At 38.0% G+C, this 17,084-nt stretch overlaps 1 protein-coding gene across 1 annotated transcript in view; it reads right to left on the bottom strand.

Moving 5' to 3' along the window:
- Window positions 1-4,073: 4,073 nt before the first annotated feature.
- The window catches only part of LOC6563737, a 60,411-nt gene continuing 47,400 nt past the window's right edge, over window positions 4,074-17,084 (bottom strand). The window contains exons 12-16 of the mRNA XM_001990546.3: window positions 12,227-12,389; window positions 8,233-8,454; window positions 6,631-6,936; window positions 5,364-5,521; window positions 4,074-5,038 (exon numbers count right to left, since the gene is read on the bottom strand). Coding sequence (XP_001990582.2) covers window positions 4,199-5,038; window positions 5,364-5,521; window positions 6,631-6,936; window positions 8,233-8,454; window positions 12,227-12,389 — 1,689 coding nt within the window. The 3' untranslated portion in view covers window positions 4,074-4,198. The remainder of the gene's footprint in view (window positions 5,039-5,363; window positions 5,522-6,630; window positions 6,937-8,232; window positions 8,455-12,226; window positions 12,390-17,084) is intronic.

Below are 17,084 nucleotides of genomic sequence, written 5' to 3'. Positions count from 1 at the left end.
TCGTCGTTATATTTGTACCTTATGGGATCGGATATGTTTTCTACAGCCTGTTACACTCACACAACGTTCTGAACCCTTCTCTGCTTTTTTTTATGGGTATATAGTGTAACAACAATGGCTCTGGCACAATGTGTGTGTTGAGTGCATTTTCAGGCACTGCACATGAGCCGCTGCTTGAGATTTGCCTTTGCGTCGCGCCTTGTGAGGATATTGAAGCGGAAATTGATTGAAAGTTGCTGCTGCTAAAAAATAATGGTAATGAGATTGTCTTGACTCGACGCTGATACGACACACAAGCCAAAGAGACACTGAAGTCGAGTAGTATCCAGCAGTCATATCATTTACCTGCACAATAATCCCATCCAACACAGCAAAATCCATTAGTAATTATGAATATTGCGCATTTGCTTGGTTGCCAGTACGTTCCAATTTTTGTTGATGCGCTGTCAAATGTTATATATACGAGTGTATTATGCGTTCTCAGTTTGATGCATGTGCTCCCGGAAAAAGTTGCATGTGTTGCATAACAAATGGCCAGCAGATATCAATGGATGAGTTACGCTGTTGTTGCCAAGCAAAGCATTTTGCCGCTGCTCTTCCTCTCCTGACAGTGATGGACAGCCGCATCACTCGCCGATGGTTGTATGCACCAATTTGAAGTGCAACTGCAACTGATTTTTCAGTTGTGATGAAAAATAAAACCAGTAGACAATAGATAATAGATAAAAGATCAATATAAGTTTAACTCATAGCTATCAACTTTATTTCCAAATTCAAACTATCGTCTAACTAACGGATGGAATTAAATATGGCAAGTTGTATAAGGTACATATCTTATTCGGAGTGAGTCAAATCAGACCAGCATATCATTTTATTATCATCCAAACTGACCAGTTATTTCAATAAGTAAGCAAAAATTAGTTTAAATAGATGTAAACAATATTCGGTTTAAATAATCTGCTTTCATCACTCTCATGATGCGTACACGGCGCATGAATTGGGCTCCATCATGCTTGCTACAAAGTTGTCAATATTCCCTTAATATTTAATTACAGTACTGAACACAAATGTGTGTACCCACAACTGGACATTTAACAGCAATCAAAACTGAACAGAGGAAACCTACACTTAATTGAGCGTACATTTCAAATTTTAATTTGAAATCAGTCGCCTGTAAGAGAGCCAGAGAACATCAAAGCTGGCCCACAAATTACCACAGAGTGCTGAATGTAATGTCTGAAATGTGACATATGAGCAGAGAGTGAAACTGTGACCACTTCTACAATAGCGAGAGGAGTCTTTCCCAAAAATTCGTTACATGTATTTGCTGCAATGATTTCTCTGGCAGCCTCTGCATCGCCCTCTCTCCGTTTCTCTCTCTATCTCTATCTCTATCTAGTTGTGCTGTCTTGCAGTGTGTCAATATCAGATTCCTTTTTTAATTTCGACCAGCGTGACAAAGTAACGCATCAGAAGGAATCTCGTAATGCATTAGAGAGAAAAAGAGAGATAGAGAGAGAGAGAGAGAGAGAGAAGGAGAGAGAGATAGAGGCAGAGAGATAGAGTAAGTGAAGAAGTAGGAGATGTAAAAGTTGTCAAACATGACCATTTGGCATTGTCGTTGCCATTGCTGGCTTTCAAGCCACAAATCTAAGTGATGTCTGTGCCTGCTCTGCTCTTTATTTCTTTAGATCTACGCCTCAGTGCACATGCAAACGGTTGCCCCTCCTCCACCTCTGCAGAAATAAAAAATAAAAAAAAGAAATCATCATGGAAAAAGCTAAATGTAAGAAATGTTGTAGTATGTCCCTCCACATACACACACACACACACACACACATACACACAGTCACTTACTCATAGATAACTCATACGCCATGTTTGCACAGACAGAGGCACATATAAGCGTTGTCCTCGTCCTCGTCCTCGCCTTCGTCGCTAGCTGTCCTCGCTGTGTCCATTTGAGTGCACAATTTGAAAAGGCTATTTGGCTCCGGCTGCCCTTGAGGCAGAAATTCAGCAACCGCGTCGCAAGACGTTCTGGATGTTGCAGGCGACAGGCTCCAATGACGATGGCAATGTTGCATTGTCAATTTGCGTGTGCATGTGTATGTGTGATTAAAATTGTTGCCAAATGGCGGGCCCTAAATGGCCAAATTGTTGCAACAAAATATTTCAGCAACCTTCTGTCGGCAAGGTTGTACTTGCCTCATTCGATTAGGCGTCCTCCACTTGGGCTATTCATGCAAGTCCTTGACTACAAAAAATTGTAAAGATTATACAACAGCAAAAGGCGCCACTATATATTTTAAATAAATACAAAAAACACTCGCTGCTTGATTTCTTTGAAATTTTTCGAATTTATTTTTGAATTTATTTAGTTTTTTCTTCAGTTTTTTTTATTGTATTCCTTGTATTTTGGTTTAGGGGACTTCTCATTTTCGCCTTGGATTTAATTTTTTGAGTGCTTAAAATAACATACATTTATACTTTTTTAGTTTTGGTTTCAATTTTTTTTTTTGTTATATTTATTTACTTTACAATTAATTTAAATTAATTTATTATCTATTAGCTAAAGTTACTTCATCGTGGAACGCTTTCATACATACACTTAGTCCTTTTCTGATTAATTTTGTTAAAAAGACATCACTTTTAAAATACATTTATTTGTATAGCTATAATTGTTGCTTCTCCATATTTAATACGCCCTCGTCTGGCTAGACAAACAGTTTTTTCAACAGTTCTTTTTTACAAATTAGCCTAAAAAGTTTAAAGATTCTTTGTGTTTTTGTCTTAAACGCAAATTTAAAGTTGCAACAATAAATGTACAGGGTGCTTGAAGATACATTTATTTATTTATATTATATATAAATAATTATTAAACACATATATTAAAAATGCAATTTACACTTATATTGTTTAGAGCTCGTAACAAATTGCTGCATTTCCAACAAAATGTTTCTTGAAGTTTTAAGTCTTTTGAGTTGTAACTTTGAATATGCAACCAATTTACATTTTTTATGACACATTGATTTAAAAAAAAAATCAGAAATGTATTCGTATATTTTTCTATTTACATTTATTAAGAGCTACTAAATATTTATGCTAAACTAAAATTGCAGCTAATATGTGTGGTTATGAATGTGTTGTTTTTCTTATATTTCATCATATATTTATTTTTAATTTGCTTATGTTTTATTTTATATTTTTTTATTTTTCATATATTTTTTAATTGCCAAGAGTTTTCTTTTTGTGTTTTCTGTGAGCTTTTAGTTAATTTAAATCAATTAATGCTTAATTGCATATTGAGCTTAGTTGCTATAAATTGTTGTTGCTCTGCTTAATAATTAATAATATACGTACACATACATACATATATCCTATATATATATATATATATATATATAATTATATATATATAGTTATATTTTAACATTTACAAACATTTACAAAGTCGAATTGGAAAGTATTTGCATTCTCATTTAAAATTGATTTTTTTTAATAAAAATATTTTTTTTTTTTTTTTTGTCTGCAGCTGCAATATTTTAGTACTTACTGTAAGGAAGGAACCTTTTGTGATGCACTTTTAATTGGAATTATTTATTTGCTGTTGTAGAGTTTCAAATTAAATATGCAATAAAGACGAATAAAAACATGAAAGTTCAGTCAATGTCAGTTAAGGAAATACTTTACATGGCCATCATTTTAATTATAGTTTATTGTTCGGTATTTAATTTCGTTTTATTTCTGGCATATTGCTTAGATAGCCAAAAAGCTATTATATTTTCATAGCAATATTTTGACTTTCGGATTTCGGAATGCATTTTAATACGTTGTTGTTAAATAAAGTGAGAAATCTGTGCATTAGGATCTCTGCTCTTATCTGTTATTTTGCGTTAATCGATATTGTTTCACAATTTGTTGCTTTTATCAAATTTATGGTTTGTCCACAAATATTTTTATGCACTGACATTTATAATTACACGGATTTATATGCATACTTTATTGGTAAATGGGAAACTGGCAAATGGCAAATTGCCCTTTAATATATAGATGTATTACTTTATTTTTTTAATTTTTGTTAAATTTTTGTAGTTCTTGTTTTTTTCAGGTTAATTTAAGCTTTCAATTCGTTTTGGCAACGCGCTTAGCCTAGACACAAACCTCGACGAGCTCTCAATTTAAAAAGGACTGCAACTTAGACGCAGCTCTCCTGCTGCGAGTACATAAGAGGCGTGCGTACTGTGACTATTTCGCGCGAATAGGACTTGCCCACGCCGGAGAGTCCTGACAGGGAGCTGCTGGGACTGGCTACGGCTGCCGTCGAGGCCAGACCGCTGCTGTTGCTCGAGACGAGCATTTGGCCATGTGCCAGCTGTTGCTGTTGTTGTTGCTGCTGCTGCTGATGCTGCTGGTAGGAGGGCGGCATGGGAATGTTGCCAGCTGGATGATGTTGCAACTGTTGATGCATCATTTGCATCATGGATGCCGAGTTATGCGGCTGCTGTTGCTGCTGCTGGTGATTATGCGGCAGGGTATGATAGCCACCCGGATGTGGAGGTAGCGTATACATTTGCACTGTGCCCGGCGACACAGTTGATGGTGTGCCCTGTGACCCCGGCGATGAGACACATGGACCAAAAGCCGCACCGGCCGCAGTGTCCACCTGCATGGCGGCAGCAGCAGCGGCGGCGGCGGCAGCTCCAGTTCGTGTCTTATATGCATCTATCTGCGCGTATATCGTGGGCTCCTCAAAATAATCGTATGTGGGCGGCGGTGCATGCTGATGCGGATGCTGCAGACCGCCCGCATTCGGCTTGTGGCGCTGCAGCGTCGCCGTTGCCGGAATGCTCGGCAAGAGCTTCCTCATACTCGAGCCGTGTGGCAATGTGCCACCCATAACTAGCTGCTGCTGCTGCTGCTGAGACTGCGACTGCTGCTGCTGTTGCTGAGCTGTGCTCTGGCTGGGTTGGCTCTTCTTTGAGCTGCTGCACGCGGCGCTGTTTAGCGAAAGTTCCGCATAATGCAGTTCATCGTCCTGCAGGGATAAATATATTTTGTGCATAATGTACATTTTTTATTTACGAATAAACAAAATACAGGGATCTCTCGCAAACTGGAAAGCTTTAGTTGCACCAGTATAATGGATTTGTAAATAGCTTTAACACTAATTTTTTTTAATTTTAATTTAATATAATACGCTGAAATGCTAACGCTAAGAAATTCACTTCATTTATTTTAGCAATTCTAATTTCTGTAATTTGTATTTTATAGTAATCATTTCAATATTTGGCTGATTGTAGATTATACTTGGACAATCATTTTTAGGTTAACAGTTTGGCCTTTAGCAAACGATAACTTACCTTGCTGCTCTGGTAAGCGCCGCTGTCAGCCGAGCAGCCGGCGCTGATGCCGACGCCAGCTGTGGCGCCAGGTTTGCAACTGATTTCTGCCTCGCTGGTTGTCGAAAGATGTCCCGAAGGCGTTTGAGTTGCTGATTTTTGTTTATATTCGCCATCAACTACATTGAAGCCAGAGCGAGACAAAGAAAGAGAGAGATAAAGATAGATAGATAGGGAGAGAGAGAGAGAGAGAGAGAAAGAAAGTTGGCTTAGTGAAAAGTTTTTAGCATGTTGTTGGTGTTGTTAAGTGGGGCAAAGGAAAAGTTTTTCGCTGCCCAACGGTTTGATGCTGCCCATTTTCTACCCTTGCAGAGGCTGCTATATATTCTCACAACCCCATTAAGTGAACATATGATTAAAATGCTTGATCAGCAATGGCGGTACAATTAACCAGACTCTTCTTTGGAATTATCTTAACGATACTTTGGCTCCATCAGTCTGATATCCTTGAACATATACCTGGCATTCAACCATTCAGACTTTCTACATTCACGACTTTTTTAATTCCCCAAAAAGCTAGACAAATCTACAAATGTTGAAAAGATATCAACTTTGGACTATATATATAATCACCACTGGATAAATAAACTGCTTCAACTGCTTGTTGTCTGCAAGAGTATTCAAAACTCGGCATAGCCAAGTTAACTACTCTTTCTTGTTCGGTAAATCTGTTGATGGTTTTTGGGGCGTAACGTTCAATTTTCTTTTCGCCCTTTACCGCATTTGCCGTGAAATTGCTGTACGTTAAGAAAATTGATTAATTTGTTGAGCTGTGTGAGCGGCTGCTGATTTCTTGATTGCCATTAATCAAGCCGAAACGTGTGCACTGACTAAAATCTCTGCAAACTTAAAGTGCTGCATGCCGCAAGGCACTGGGCAGGGAGATGTGGCAGGGTAGGTGGTACTCAGCTGCAGACATATGAGCAAACAAAAACAACAGTTTTTGCCTGCTTGTCTGCCTGCCAGCAATTAGCTGTCATTTAAATATTTCAACACTGGCATAAAAATGCAGACTCGCCTCTTACCATCCACAAGACCCGCCCCCAACAGACTCTTTAGGCATGTGTATGTAGGTTTGTTTGTGTTGGCTGACTGGCAGCCTATTTGTCCTAAAGCCCTTTCGCTAACGTACATAAATTACACACACTCACACACTGGGATCATCCTGGCGCATACATCTTGAGGCAAAAAGGAGCTATGGTGGAGAATGGAATGCAATTGCACTTACCCTCATTGTAGGGGACGACATCGGGATTCTTCTCGTCGTACATCTCCTCGGAGTGGCTCAATGGCAATGAGATTTTATCCTTAATTTGCAAATTGCCTGGACGTGAGAATTTCGCATTCGAATGTGCGAACTTCTGCTGCTGCTGATGCTGATGCTTGTGCGAGCGCAACTTCAACGCTGCAATGGTCCCAATCCCAATGCAGACCAGGGCCACCAGAATGCCCACAAAGATGCCAATGGACAGAATGGGTGTCAGCTCAAAGCTGTTCGCCCCCTGGGCGCTACCCTTGTACGACGTCAATGCAACTGCAAAGAAATAAATATAGAAAATGTAAATCAAGAAGAAAAAAAAAGAGAGAGAAAGAGAGAATGTGTAAGCAAGAAAAAGCACGTGAAAATCATGTTTAATTTGGAGTCATTTTAATGCCCAATTAGACAAAGGGCCGCTAAGCAGTTGCCCAAAACAGTTGCCCATTAATAAAACGGCTGAATACTAATATTTTTTCATTACACTAAACACATTATGAGTATAATGATTTCCTAAAGCAGCTTTTCAGTTCGAAGCTCTCTATTTTTTTTAGATTTGTCTGAATTGATAAACCAATTGAAATTCTTTTTATTTATTACTTGCTTATTTTATTTCGAAAATTTCTTTGTTTAAAAACATTTTAGAACATATTCTATGTACCAATTTGAATTTTTTAAATATAAATGTAATTTAAGGTTGAAAATATATTATGTTATTTAAATAATTTTTTGTTGTATATATATATTATATTATATATATATATATATTATTAATGATGAAAAGTAAACTCTAAGTGATTAATTGGGTTGTAATACTGTAAGGGTATTTAATCTTCTCCATTCCATTTATGTTTTAGCCTTCTTGTAACGTTTTCATCATATTTTCTTATTTTCTTTTGCAATTTTTTTGTATTGTGACTTTATGAAAAATTAAAACGACTCAAGTTGTTTACCCAAAAAATATGTGTCTGTCTCTGTCAAGTACATAAAACCCCGCACCGCTATCCATTGGAAAAAACCTCTTCTAAACTTTGCTTTACGGCATTTTGCCTCAGCTAATTAGTATTACAATTTGCTTTTGCTCGGCGTTTCTCGTTTCGTGCCAGGCGAAAACCTTCTAAAGACAATTCATTAATGTTAATCATTTTATATAATTTGTTTCTTTCCTTTGCGCTACTTTGGCGCTTGCATAATTTTTTGTTGCTGGCAGGGCAACTGCAAGGCAAAAGTTTTTGTGTTGCGCTGGGAAATTTACAATTCATTGAGCAGTTTAGCTTAATTAAATTGTGAGACGGCATGACAATAATAAAAGCTGAATGAAACCTTCTGCCCGACTTTAAAATGCTAAAGTCTATTGTTTGTAATTTTATATACTTTAAGAAATCTCATGCAAAGTTATGCAATTGTACAGATTCTCAAAAACATTAACATAAAAAATTCATAAATGGCAAATACACGCGCTACATAAAAATGCATTAAAAATTCATAAGTCTCTTTCAAATGCTCCGCGCAATATTTTCCCATTCGCCATTCCACAATCACCCACCTCAGTCCATAGCTCCATCATTTACTTACCAGTTTGCTTCTCGGCGGCCTTCAAAGTGTAGCCATCGACGGCCACCGCTTCACTGCGTCCCCGTCCGTTCACCGAGTAGATATAGATCCGGAATAGACGACCCGCATCTAGGCCAGTAACACTGAATACTGCAAATTTGGCGCTTATGTTGGCCTGCAGCAGACCACTGTGCTGATCAAAGATTTCCATAAGGAACCATTGACGCATGCCTCCGTCAAATCCTGCAAATGGAATGTAGGTGAAAAATGAGTCAACTTTTCTACCAATATAAAGTCCGATTTCAGATTTGGCATCTCATTTTTTAAATTTCACTAACAAATCTATAATTAATTAATTTATTCACTGCTTGCTTTCAGGAAATTCTCTTGTAGGTAATCAAATGAGAAAATGATTTGCTTAGTAGTTTAATCACCAATTCGTCACATCCCTTTCAATTGCAGTCACAACCAAGCACCGCAATTAAATGATTAAGACTTAAATACACTCCCTTTATTCTGGGTATTATCAATGTAAATATTTTGTTTGGTCTGTCCAAGTACCACTTCGGGGCCCGCCGCCCTCTCTCAAGGTTGTCGCAAGTGTAGTTAACAAAAATACTTGAAGTAATCTAAAGATACATTTTAAATGCCATTTAATAACACCACAAAAGAACTGGCCGACCACTTGAAGTGAAGATTGTGCGCTCTCCATCCAACACCCAATTTGCAAATGTGGCACCCTTTGCCGAAAAATAAGCAGCTAAAGTTCTTGTTGTTGTTACTTCTCAAATGGTATTTCGTTCTAGACACAAAAGTCGGCTTAAAACACTTGCGAAAAATGTTTAAATATTTTGTAATAAAGGCGGCGCTTGAAAAGGTTGCTCCCCCAACTACTGCTTGAGCTTGGGTTTGTTGTTCGGGCGGGGGTCGGTAGAAGTGGATTTTACCCGAAGGAGAAATTGTTGTGTAAAATGTTTTATATGTTGCTATGAATTTAGCTGGGCATTGTTGTACTTATTTTGACCGGCTACTGTTCTTATAGTTATGGCTGGTGGAGGAGGTCGAGAGCACAAAGGCTGGCTGCACAGAAATAGAGTCAAAAGAATGTGCTTCGCCTTTGCTTCAAAGGCCTTTGTGTGTGGCACATCATTGTTTGTGGCCAGGGGTCGGTCGTTGTTGCCAGGCTATATAGCCAAAGCATTTTGTGCGCACTTTAAAACGTTTAGCTAATGAAATTTGCCGCAGCATTGGGCCAAGCAAGCAACATGCCAGCCCGTTACAACAAAAACTTCATTGTAATGGGTTAATTTTATTTACTTAGACCAGGCTACAATGGAAATTGCGCAACTGGAGTAAAAATAATAAAGCAACGGCAGCGGCAGCGGCAGTGGCAACAAAATGTTATAAACTGAAATTTTATTATATTAAACCGACGCTTGATGAGTTTGGTTAGTTGCCTGCCTTCCGCGAAGCTTTTGTTTCGCCAGAGAAAAGAGAGAGCAAGTGAGTGAGACAGAGAAGGGGAGAGGAGGAGAGGGGGAAGGGGACGGGGAATGGGAAAGGGAATGGGAGAGAGAGTAAATGAAAAAGAAGAGAGCAATGATTGGCCAAGAGGCAGCCGCCCTCAAGTTGTCCGCCGTTGTGAGCAGCAGCAGCACACATTGAATTGAATTCGAAGCAAGTTCTCTTCATCGCCAGCGTCCTTGTTACCATTGCGGCAAGTTGGCCACGTTGCGTGCTGGCTTATTAAAGTCGAAACGTGCAGCAACCGCAGTTTAAGTTGAGTTATTATAAAAAAAGGAAACCAGCACAGATACTTCGGGACCACCGCGTTTTTCCTGCGGGTGGGTGGCACGACATTTGCTTTAATGTAAAGTGCAATATAAAAAGTATCGCGTTTTCTTGATGTTGCTGTTGTTCCTGCTGCTTACCAAGTTGCGTTAAAGTTTTAATGATGCTGATGACTATGATAATAATGTGCAGCCACTAAATTAGCAGGGATGCGGGGTGTAAATGTTGGCGAACCGTTGTACATAAAATGCTTAAAGCGGAGAGCTTAAAGCATTCGCTCTTACTACGTTATCCGCACACAACACTAAGTTGAAAATTAAGAAAGGTTTCTTAATATCACTTTCCCGTGAACTTTAAAGTGTTTTCACAGAAACTTTTTAATGATTCACTGAAAATTATGTGACGTACAAAAAGCAAGTTGAGAGCAATTCAAAATATTGTAAAATATTTATACATTTTTAAATTTATTAAACGGCAGAACTTGAGAAATTTCATGAGAATTGTGATCAAATCTAAAGCAAGTAGGAATTCACAACGATGTGGTTGTACATTTAAAGAAGTATACACAGTATACATATTTGAATAAATAATATTTTGCTTACTTTAATATACTTGAAATTGGCAAATCAACAACTCAGTTCATATATGTAAATACTATGTTATATATTTTATTTATTGCAATATAATGGATGTCTTAGCGATATAAATTGGTATGTTTGTGCTTATTGATAATGAAGTTTAACTTATGCTTAATTACGCTGGCTGCATCCGAAAGTTTCGATGCCAATCCGATATTGATACTTACTGATATTACTGCTACTGACTCGGCTATTTGCTCTAAATACTATCGGGGCAGTGGAAACAAGATTGCCAGATCGCTTTTACCGCTTCTTGTTTGTTTAGCTCCTATACGAAATTCCACATATATGGCTATAATACTTTATAGATTTGCTCTTCAAGCGACATTTAGCACGGCAAGACCATGGAATGGCATCGACAAGGATAAGGAAAACAGCAGCGAAGAATGCGCTATTAAGTATGCAGTTATTATGCGCTTTTTGTTGCACTTGCAGCGGCCGCCTCGTTATGCTGCTGTTCCTGCTTCTGTTTCTGTTTCTGTTTCTGTTTCTACTCTGCTCCTGTTGTTGTTGCTGTTGCTACTTCAGGAATTCACTTTGCTTTGCACTCGAGAACGTTTCGAGGGCTGCATAAATGCATCATAAACTCCGCTCTTACAGTCGCAATTTGTGAGGACATTTCTCGACTGATGTCCTCCCGCCTGTCCTTGTTCTCCATCCTGTATTCTCTCTGCTAATATACAACTCTGTGAAACTGAACTTTGAACTCGGGACGAGCGCTGCAAAAATTTGTGCTGCTTATTTTGCGCTTTGCGCTATCTTTTGCATTTCCGTAGCGCATAAAATATGCGAATTGAATTTGTATTTAAAGTTTTCTCCTTTAGCTTTTACTTTTACTTTTACTCCCAGCAAGTTGCATAACAACCCAAAACAATTTGTATGTACAAATTTGTGCTTAACTTTTGGCGCTCACTGTGTCTGTCCGCCGGCACTTCTTCTGTGTGACTACTACTTCATCACTTTAGAGCAGCGCCATATTTATTATTTGGGATAAAATTCAGCCAAGAGTTTTGGCCTTTGAAATTTCAGCAAAATTTTCCAAGATTTTTTCTTTTTCAGCATCTCTATACTAGCATACTGCAATCTGCTCTCGAACTAAAGCGTTTTGTATATGGACTATGACCATCTCTCAGCGTGTTGCTTTTCTAGTTGTATGCTTTCATTGCACTTTTATTATTCGGCTGTACTATCTCGAAGGAAGTTGAATACACACACATTCCCATTCGCCTGCTGCCAAAGTGCACTTAAGTTGCTCATGTATTTTAAATGAGTCTGAAAAGCGCTGCAGGAAACACAACAACATATTCATGTACACATGTACCAGGATTTCCACTTGCTACCAACCCAGGCCCCACCTCAAGCTCAAGCTCTTGTGTGGCCACTTAACTAGCCATGCAGCATATTGCTTGAGTTGTGGCTAACGATATTTTTTTATATACACATATCATACATATGTAAACATATGTAGTACATCCCATTTTATTTATTTTTATTTTTTTTTTGTTTTCGAGCATTGATTGGCTCATCAGCAATTATAAAAGCTGTCAAATTGGCTAGACATTTTGGTTACTTTTGAGGTTACTCACCTTCAAGGCAATATACCTCCAATGAATCGGACGTTTGATTGACCACGGTACAATTGGTGGGCGCTTCCGGTTTGCCCGCAGCTATTAAGTGGAATACACACGGCTCCTTTTGTTGACCCACATTGTTGTCCGCCCAACACATGATGGTACCAAAGTCCATTTCCTGCAGGAAACAATTATTTTTCAAAAATATTATTACTTTTATTTTGAATGATGGTAATTAAAATGACTTCGTGTCATCTTTGCTTTAGTTAATTATACTATTAATTTGAAGTTGCATAGCACAGTTAATTGTAAAATGTGTTTTGTAACAGTAACATGAAGTTAATGCATTAAAAAAATAAACAAATATAAACTCAGCAAAGCTGTCATCGCCTTGTGGCGTAGGTGGATTGTGCTTGTCAGGCCGCCTGATCGATCGCAGCTGTCAATAAGTCTTTCATTAATATAATTTCATGTCAATAAACGGACACACACACACACACACACACATACACACTGAGAGAACAAGTAGCAAGTTTATGTGATAAGAGAGAAGAGGGAAGTATCGGCTGTCCAAGAAGTTTTCCCAGCTTGGCAGTAAAAACAAATGAAGCATTCTGTGGTTGCCTATTCGGGCTCATATTTCTCTGAGTCTGTGATTGCTAGAAGGGCCAAAAGGAAACTATGTTAACATGGCTTTAATGTATGCCATGTGTCCGGGCATGTAGAACTTGATAAGTGGCCACGCCTGTGGGCCCATTGTTGATTCTTTTCGTCAGTGTTTGTGGGTGTATTTGTTTGTATTTGTTTGTATTGTGTCAAATGTTGTGCTAATGAAATCCTCCAACTATATTACGGTCAAATGAACAACAACGTTCGAGACGATTGATTTGTTTGCACTGACACTGACAAAAACACACAGGCACACACAAGCACAACTTAGCTTGGTTGTGTCTATTTACCTTGGGAATTGTTAGCTGGAAAAATAAGCTCACTTAATCAGCCCTGGGCGTCTTGAACTCATTAAAAATTAAAATCACTTTCCACCAGCGCTCAGTACGCTTCAAAATGTCAACGCAAATTGTAGCTTATTTATCAGTCAGAACGCGCACTTATTTTAAACCCCAATCTTCAACGACCTCTTCTTTTCGGTACCCGACTCAAGTCAAGTCACTACAGGGAGTTCTTGCCATTTTAATTAAGGAAGCAAGAAGAAAATCACAAAAAACACTTAAGTAAAAAAAAATAAACGCTCAAAGTTTTCCCTAATTTGAGCCGGGTAAATAAACGAAAAATGTGCGACAAAAGTGAATTGTCACTATAGAACTACGGAAAACTTTGAGAACAAATAAAAAAAAAAAAACTGTTTCATTTATATGGTCATGGATGGAAGTAATTTATTATAGCTCTGGACTACAAGCACAACAAATGTTTATTAATTTTAAAAATCCAAAACCAGTTCAATTAGCACTTTAGTTTAGAAATGTCACTTCTTGTTTTTTAATTAATAACTAAATATAATTTACTTAGTTTTCCCTCAAGCAAAACTGTACACAGAAAAGGAATCATTAAGTGACGTATTTCACAAGAAATTCATTTTTAAAACTCAATCCGGAACTAAACTGTATACTTGATATATCTCGATATTTGAAATGATTTTTCTTAGCTTTCTATTAGAATTGAAATTGGTTTTTGCCTTAATAGATAGTTACTTTTAAAGTGTTCAATTTATTATTGATCAGCCAATGAAAGTTAAAAATACTTAAGAGTGAAATTATTGAATAAGGGAAATGTGGAAACTGAGTTATTTAATAGCTATGCTCGTTTATGTCAAAAATGGCCAAAGTATTTATGCACATTTTCGACAAATTTATGAATTTTGGAATGAAAATGCATATACATGTATATTGTAAATAGTATTCTGTCGTAGCATATTGTGTTTGACAAAGTGTTGTCACAAGGGCGGCAACAGCTGCCAACACTGCGCATCAACACCTACACATATATGTTAGAGCTTGTGTGTGTGTGTGTGTGTGTGTGTTGTAGACTGTGTGTATGTAACCTCAAGCAGCATACAGACTGCATTTTAAGTAATAATAAATGTTCGCAAACGCATAGAAAATGTCTGAAAATTGTATGCTGCATAAGGCACATAGTGAAAGTCATAGCATATTTTTTTGGGCCAAGCCATGGCTTCTGCAACTGTCAACTAAGAATATGCTTAATAAATTTACAGTTGCCTGAGCTACAGCAAACTTTGACGTTAGTTTAATTTCACATACTTTTCTATTTTATAAATGTCTGTGTGTGTGTGTGTGTGTGGGTGTGTGTGTGAGCATCGTAAAATTATGCCCTAATATATGCATATGTACATATTTATTATCATTAAACTCTGTTGTTTATATTATTTCAATGTTTCCGCAACTGAGCGTAAATATTATTACAGTTGTAAAAGCTGGCAGCGTAAAGACAACAAAAACAAATGCCTAATTTGTTGCAGGCTGCCGCACCCACACACACACACACACACACACAAATACACACACATACATACATATATAGAATTTTGCTTAAGGGCAGAGTATGTGATTTCCTCTTGAGAGCTTCGGTTACAGCTCCTGCCTGCATTTTTATTGCATCTTGTCTAGTGCTGACAGCCCGAAAAATAAATGTTATTATTTATGAATTTTAATTAAAATTTGAACATTTCAGTGGCATTTTAATGAGTTTTTCGGCCACTGTTCTGTGTACGACAATTTTGACAAATATTGTGTGTGTGTGTGTGTCTGCAGCGAAAAAATCCTAGGAAAAGGCATTCACAAATATCCACACATGCAAAAGAGACACAGACAGAGACAGATATACACATTATCTCTGTGGGAGAGAGATAGAGATAAACATAAATTCCAAAGCATGGCGAAAAATTAATGAGCTGTTGGCTGTTGTCTGCCTTTGAGCAAATCCCACATAAGAAAATAAAAGAAAAATCAGCTCAAAGGACGACAATGAGAGCGACGGCGCTTGAGCTTCGGCAGCGGAAACCGGAAACAGCATATATGACAACAGAACGGAAGGGATTTTTCATATTCAATTGAGTTAAATGATTTATGCTTGTGTGTGAGTCTTAAAGTGACTGAGTGTGTGTGTGTGTGTGTGTGTGTCTGCATGTGTATGTATGGGTGCAATCAGCGCTGGGTGACTGTTTGTGAACGGAACTCATTTGAATGCCGTTTGACTAGCAACGTTTCTCGTTTGACAACTGAAATGTGAACCCAGCCAGTCAGTACACAGAACCACAGTCCACTCCATTTTAACCCCAAAAATGAATGTGGTGCTAAACTTTAAACTGGGTTAGCTAAACAGCCAGACAAAGCTCTAGCCAGCTTAACAACTGCGTTTGGGCTTAACATGCATGCTAAGCGATGCATTTCTTGACACGGATTTTTGTTGTTGCCGATTTTGTTATCGCACAATGACAACCATTTTGGCTAAGAGGCAAGTACAAGTGAATAATACAGCTTACAGTCAGAGATAGAATGAAAGCATGTATTACGATCTGCGGAAATTGAGAGAAATTCGAAACTCAGATCTTCTTTTATGGGAACTTCTTTAATTTGCCAAATAAAGTAGGTGTGTTAATGTATGTATATAAAGCGTGGATTTGTCTTATGGGAATCGTTGATTAAAAACTGCTAAAGTAGTTGGATCAAGTTTCCTGAGTTTTGGGAAAGAATAATTGTTATTTGTAGTAGATTTAATTGAGCTAAAGTAACCTTGGGAATACATAGATAAAGCATAAATAACATATTAAAAAACTCCAGAATAGTTGAATTAAAAGCTTATAGATTCCTTCTTCCTTCCGGCAAGTCAGTTGAATCGCCATCAGAAACAGCCTTAGGCAAATTCAATTGTCTGTGCCACGATTGCAGCACATATTCAGTTTTGTTGCGCCAGGCCATAAAAGTTAACAAATGCAGTTGCTGCCGCAATTGGAAGTACATTAAAAGGGTATGCGGGAAAGGCGCATTCGGTTACAAATTTTTGGCATTGATAGGAACGCATCTCATTGATGGCCAATTTGGCTGTTCAATTGGCAGGGAGGAAGCGAAGTGCACAAAACGTCAAAATGCAATCGCCATTGCCAATGCAATCGCAATCACAATGCGGCTATATCGATGACGATAACGTTAGCAATTTGAGCTGAAAATGCTGGCCAATTGTCGAGTCAAGTGGAAGAGAAAACGGCAAGTCAATTGTTTTGTTTGTTGTCTTACTTGGGGCGCGCTTAAAGTCAAAATGTCAGGGGCTTTAATATTATTAACTAACCTCTGACGTTCTTTGTTATTCCCATTATTGCTGCCATTGGCATTGCTTTTTAATTAAAAAGCAGCACTAATAGAATTTTTAATTAAAAATTGCTCATTCGCTGTCCGAAAGCTATACCCATTCCAACGGCTCTTTGTCTTCCCGTGTTGGTTTTACATTATGTTTGGCAACGTGACACGCACACGGGCCACAACAACAATAAATGCTGCTGCTGCTACAGCAATAGCTATTAATTAAAATTTTGTCATTTAATTTGGAGCCCGAGTGGGATTTTTGCTGTTTCGCCTACCATTCGGCCAAATATCAAATATGCCAACAACAATTCCACATCAAAAAACAATAAGTTAAATTTTAAAACTAGTCAAAAATCCAACCCAAATTAGAGACCTATTTGCTGTGGTCTGCTGTGCCTGTGCCTGTGCGTGTATGTGTGTGTGTGTGTGTAGTCAGCACTTAACCCGCCCCTTAACACACCCACACGAAAATACTCACACACATGTCACATGTGATGTTGAATCGCTTGTTCCCATGTTTAGCGTTTAACGGCATG

This window comes from Drosophila grimshawi, unplaced genomic scaffold (assembly GCF_018153295.1).
Source record: "Drosophila grimshawi isolate 15287-2541.00 unplaced genomic scaffold, ASM1815329v1 contig_311, whole genome shotgun sequence".
NCBI classification, from domain to species: domain Eukaryota; kingdom Metazoa; phylum Arthropoda; class Insecta; order Diptera; family Drosophilidae; genus Drosophila; species Drosophila grimshawi.
This window is presented reverse-complemented; position numbering and strand designations above follow the sequence as displayed.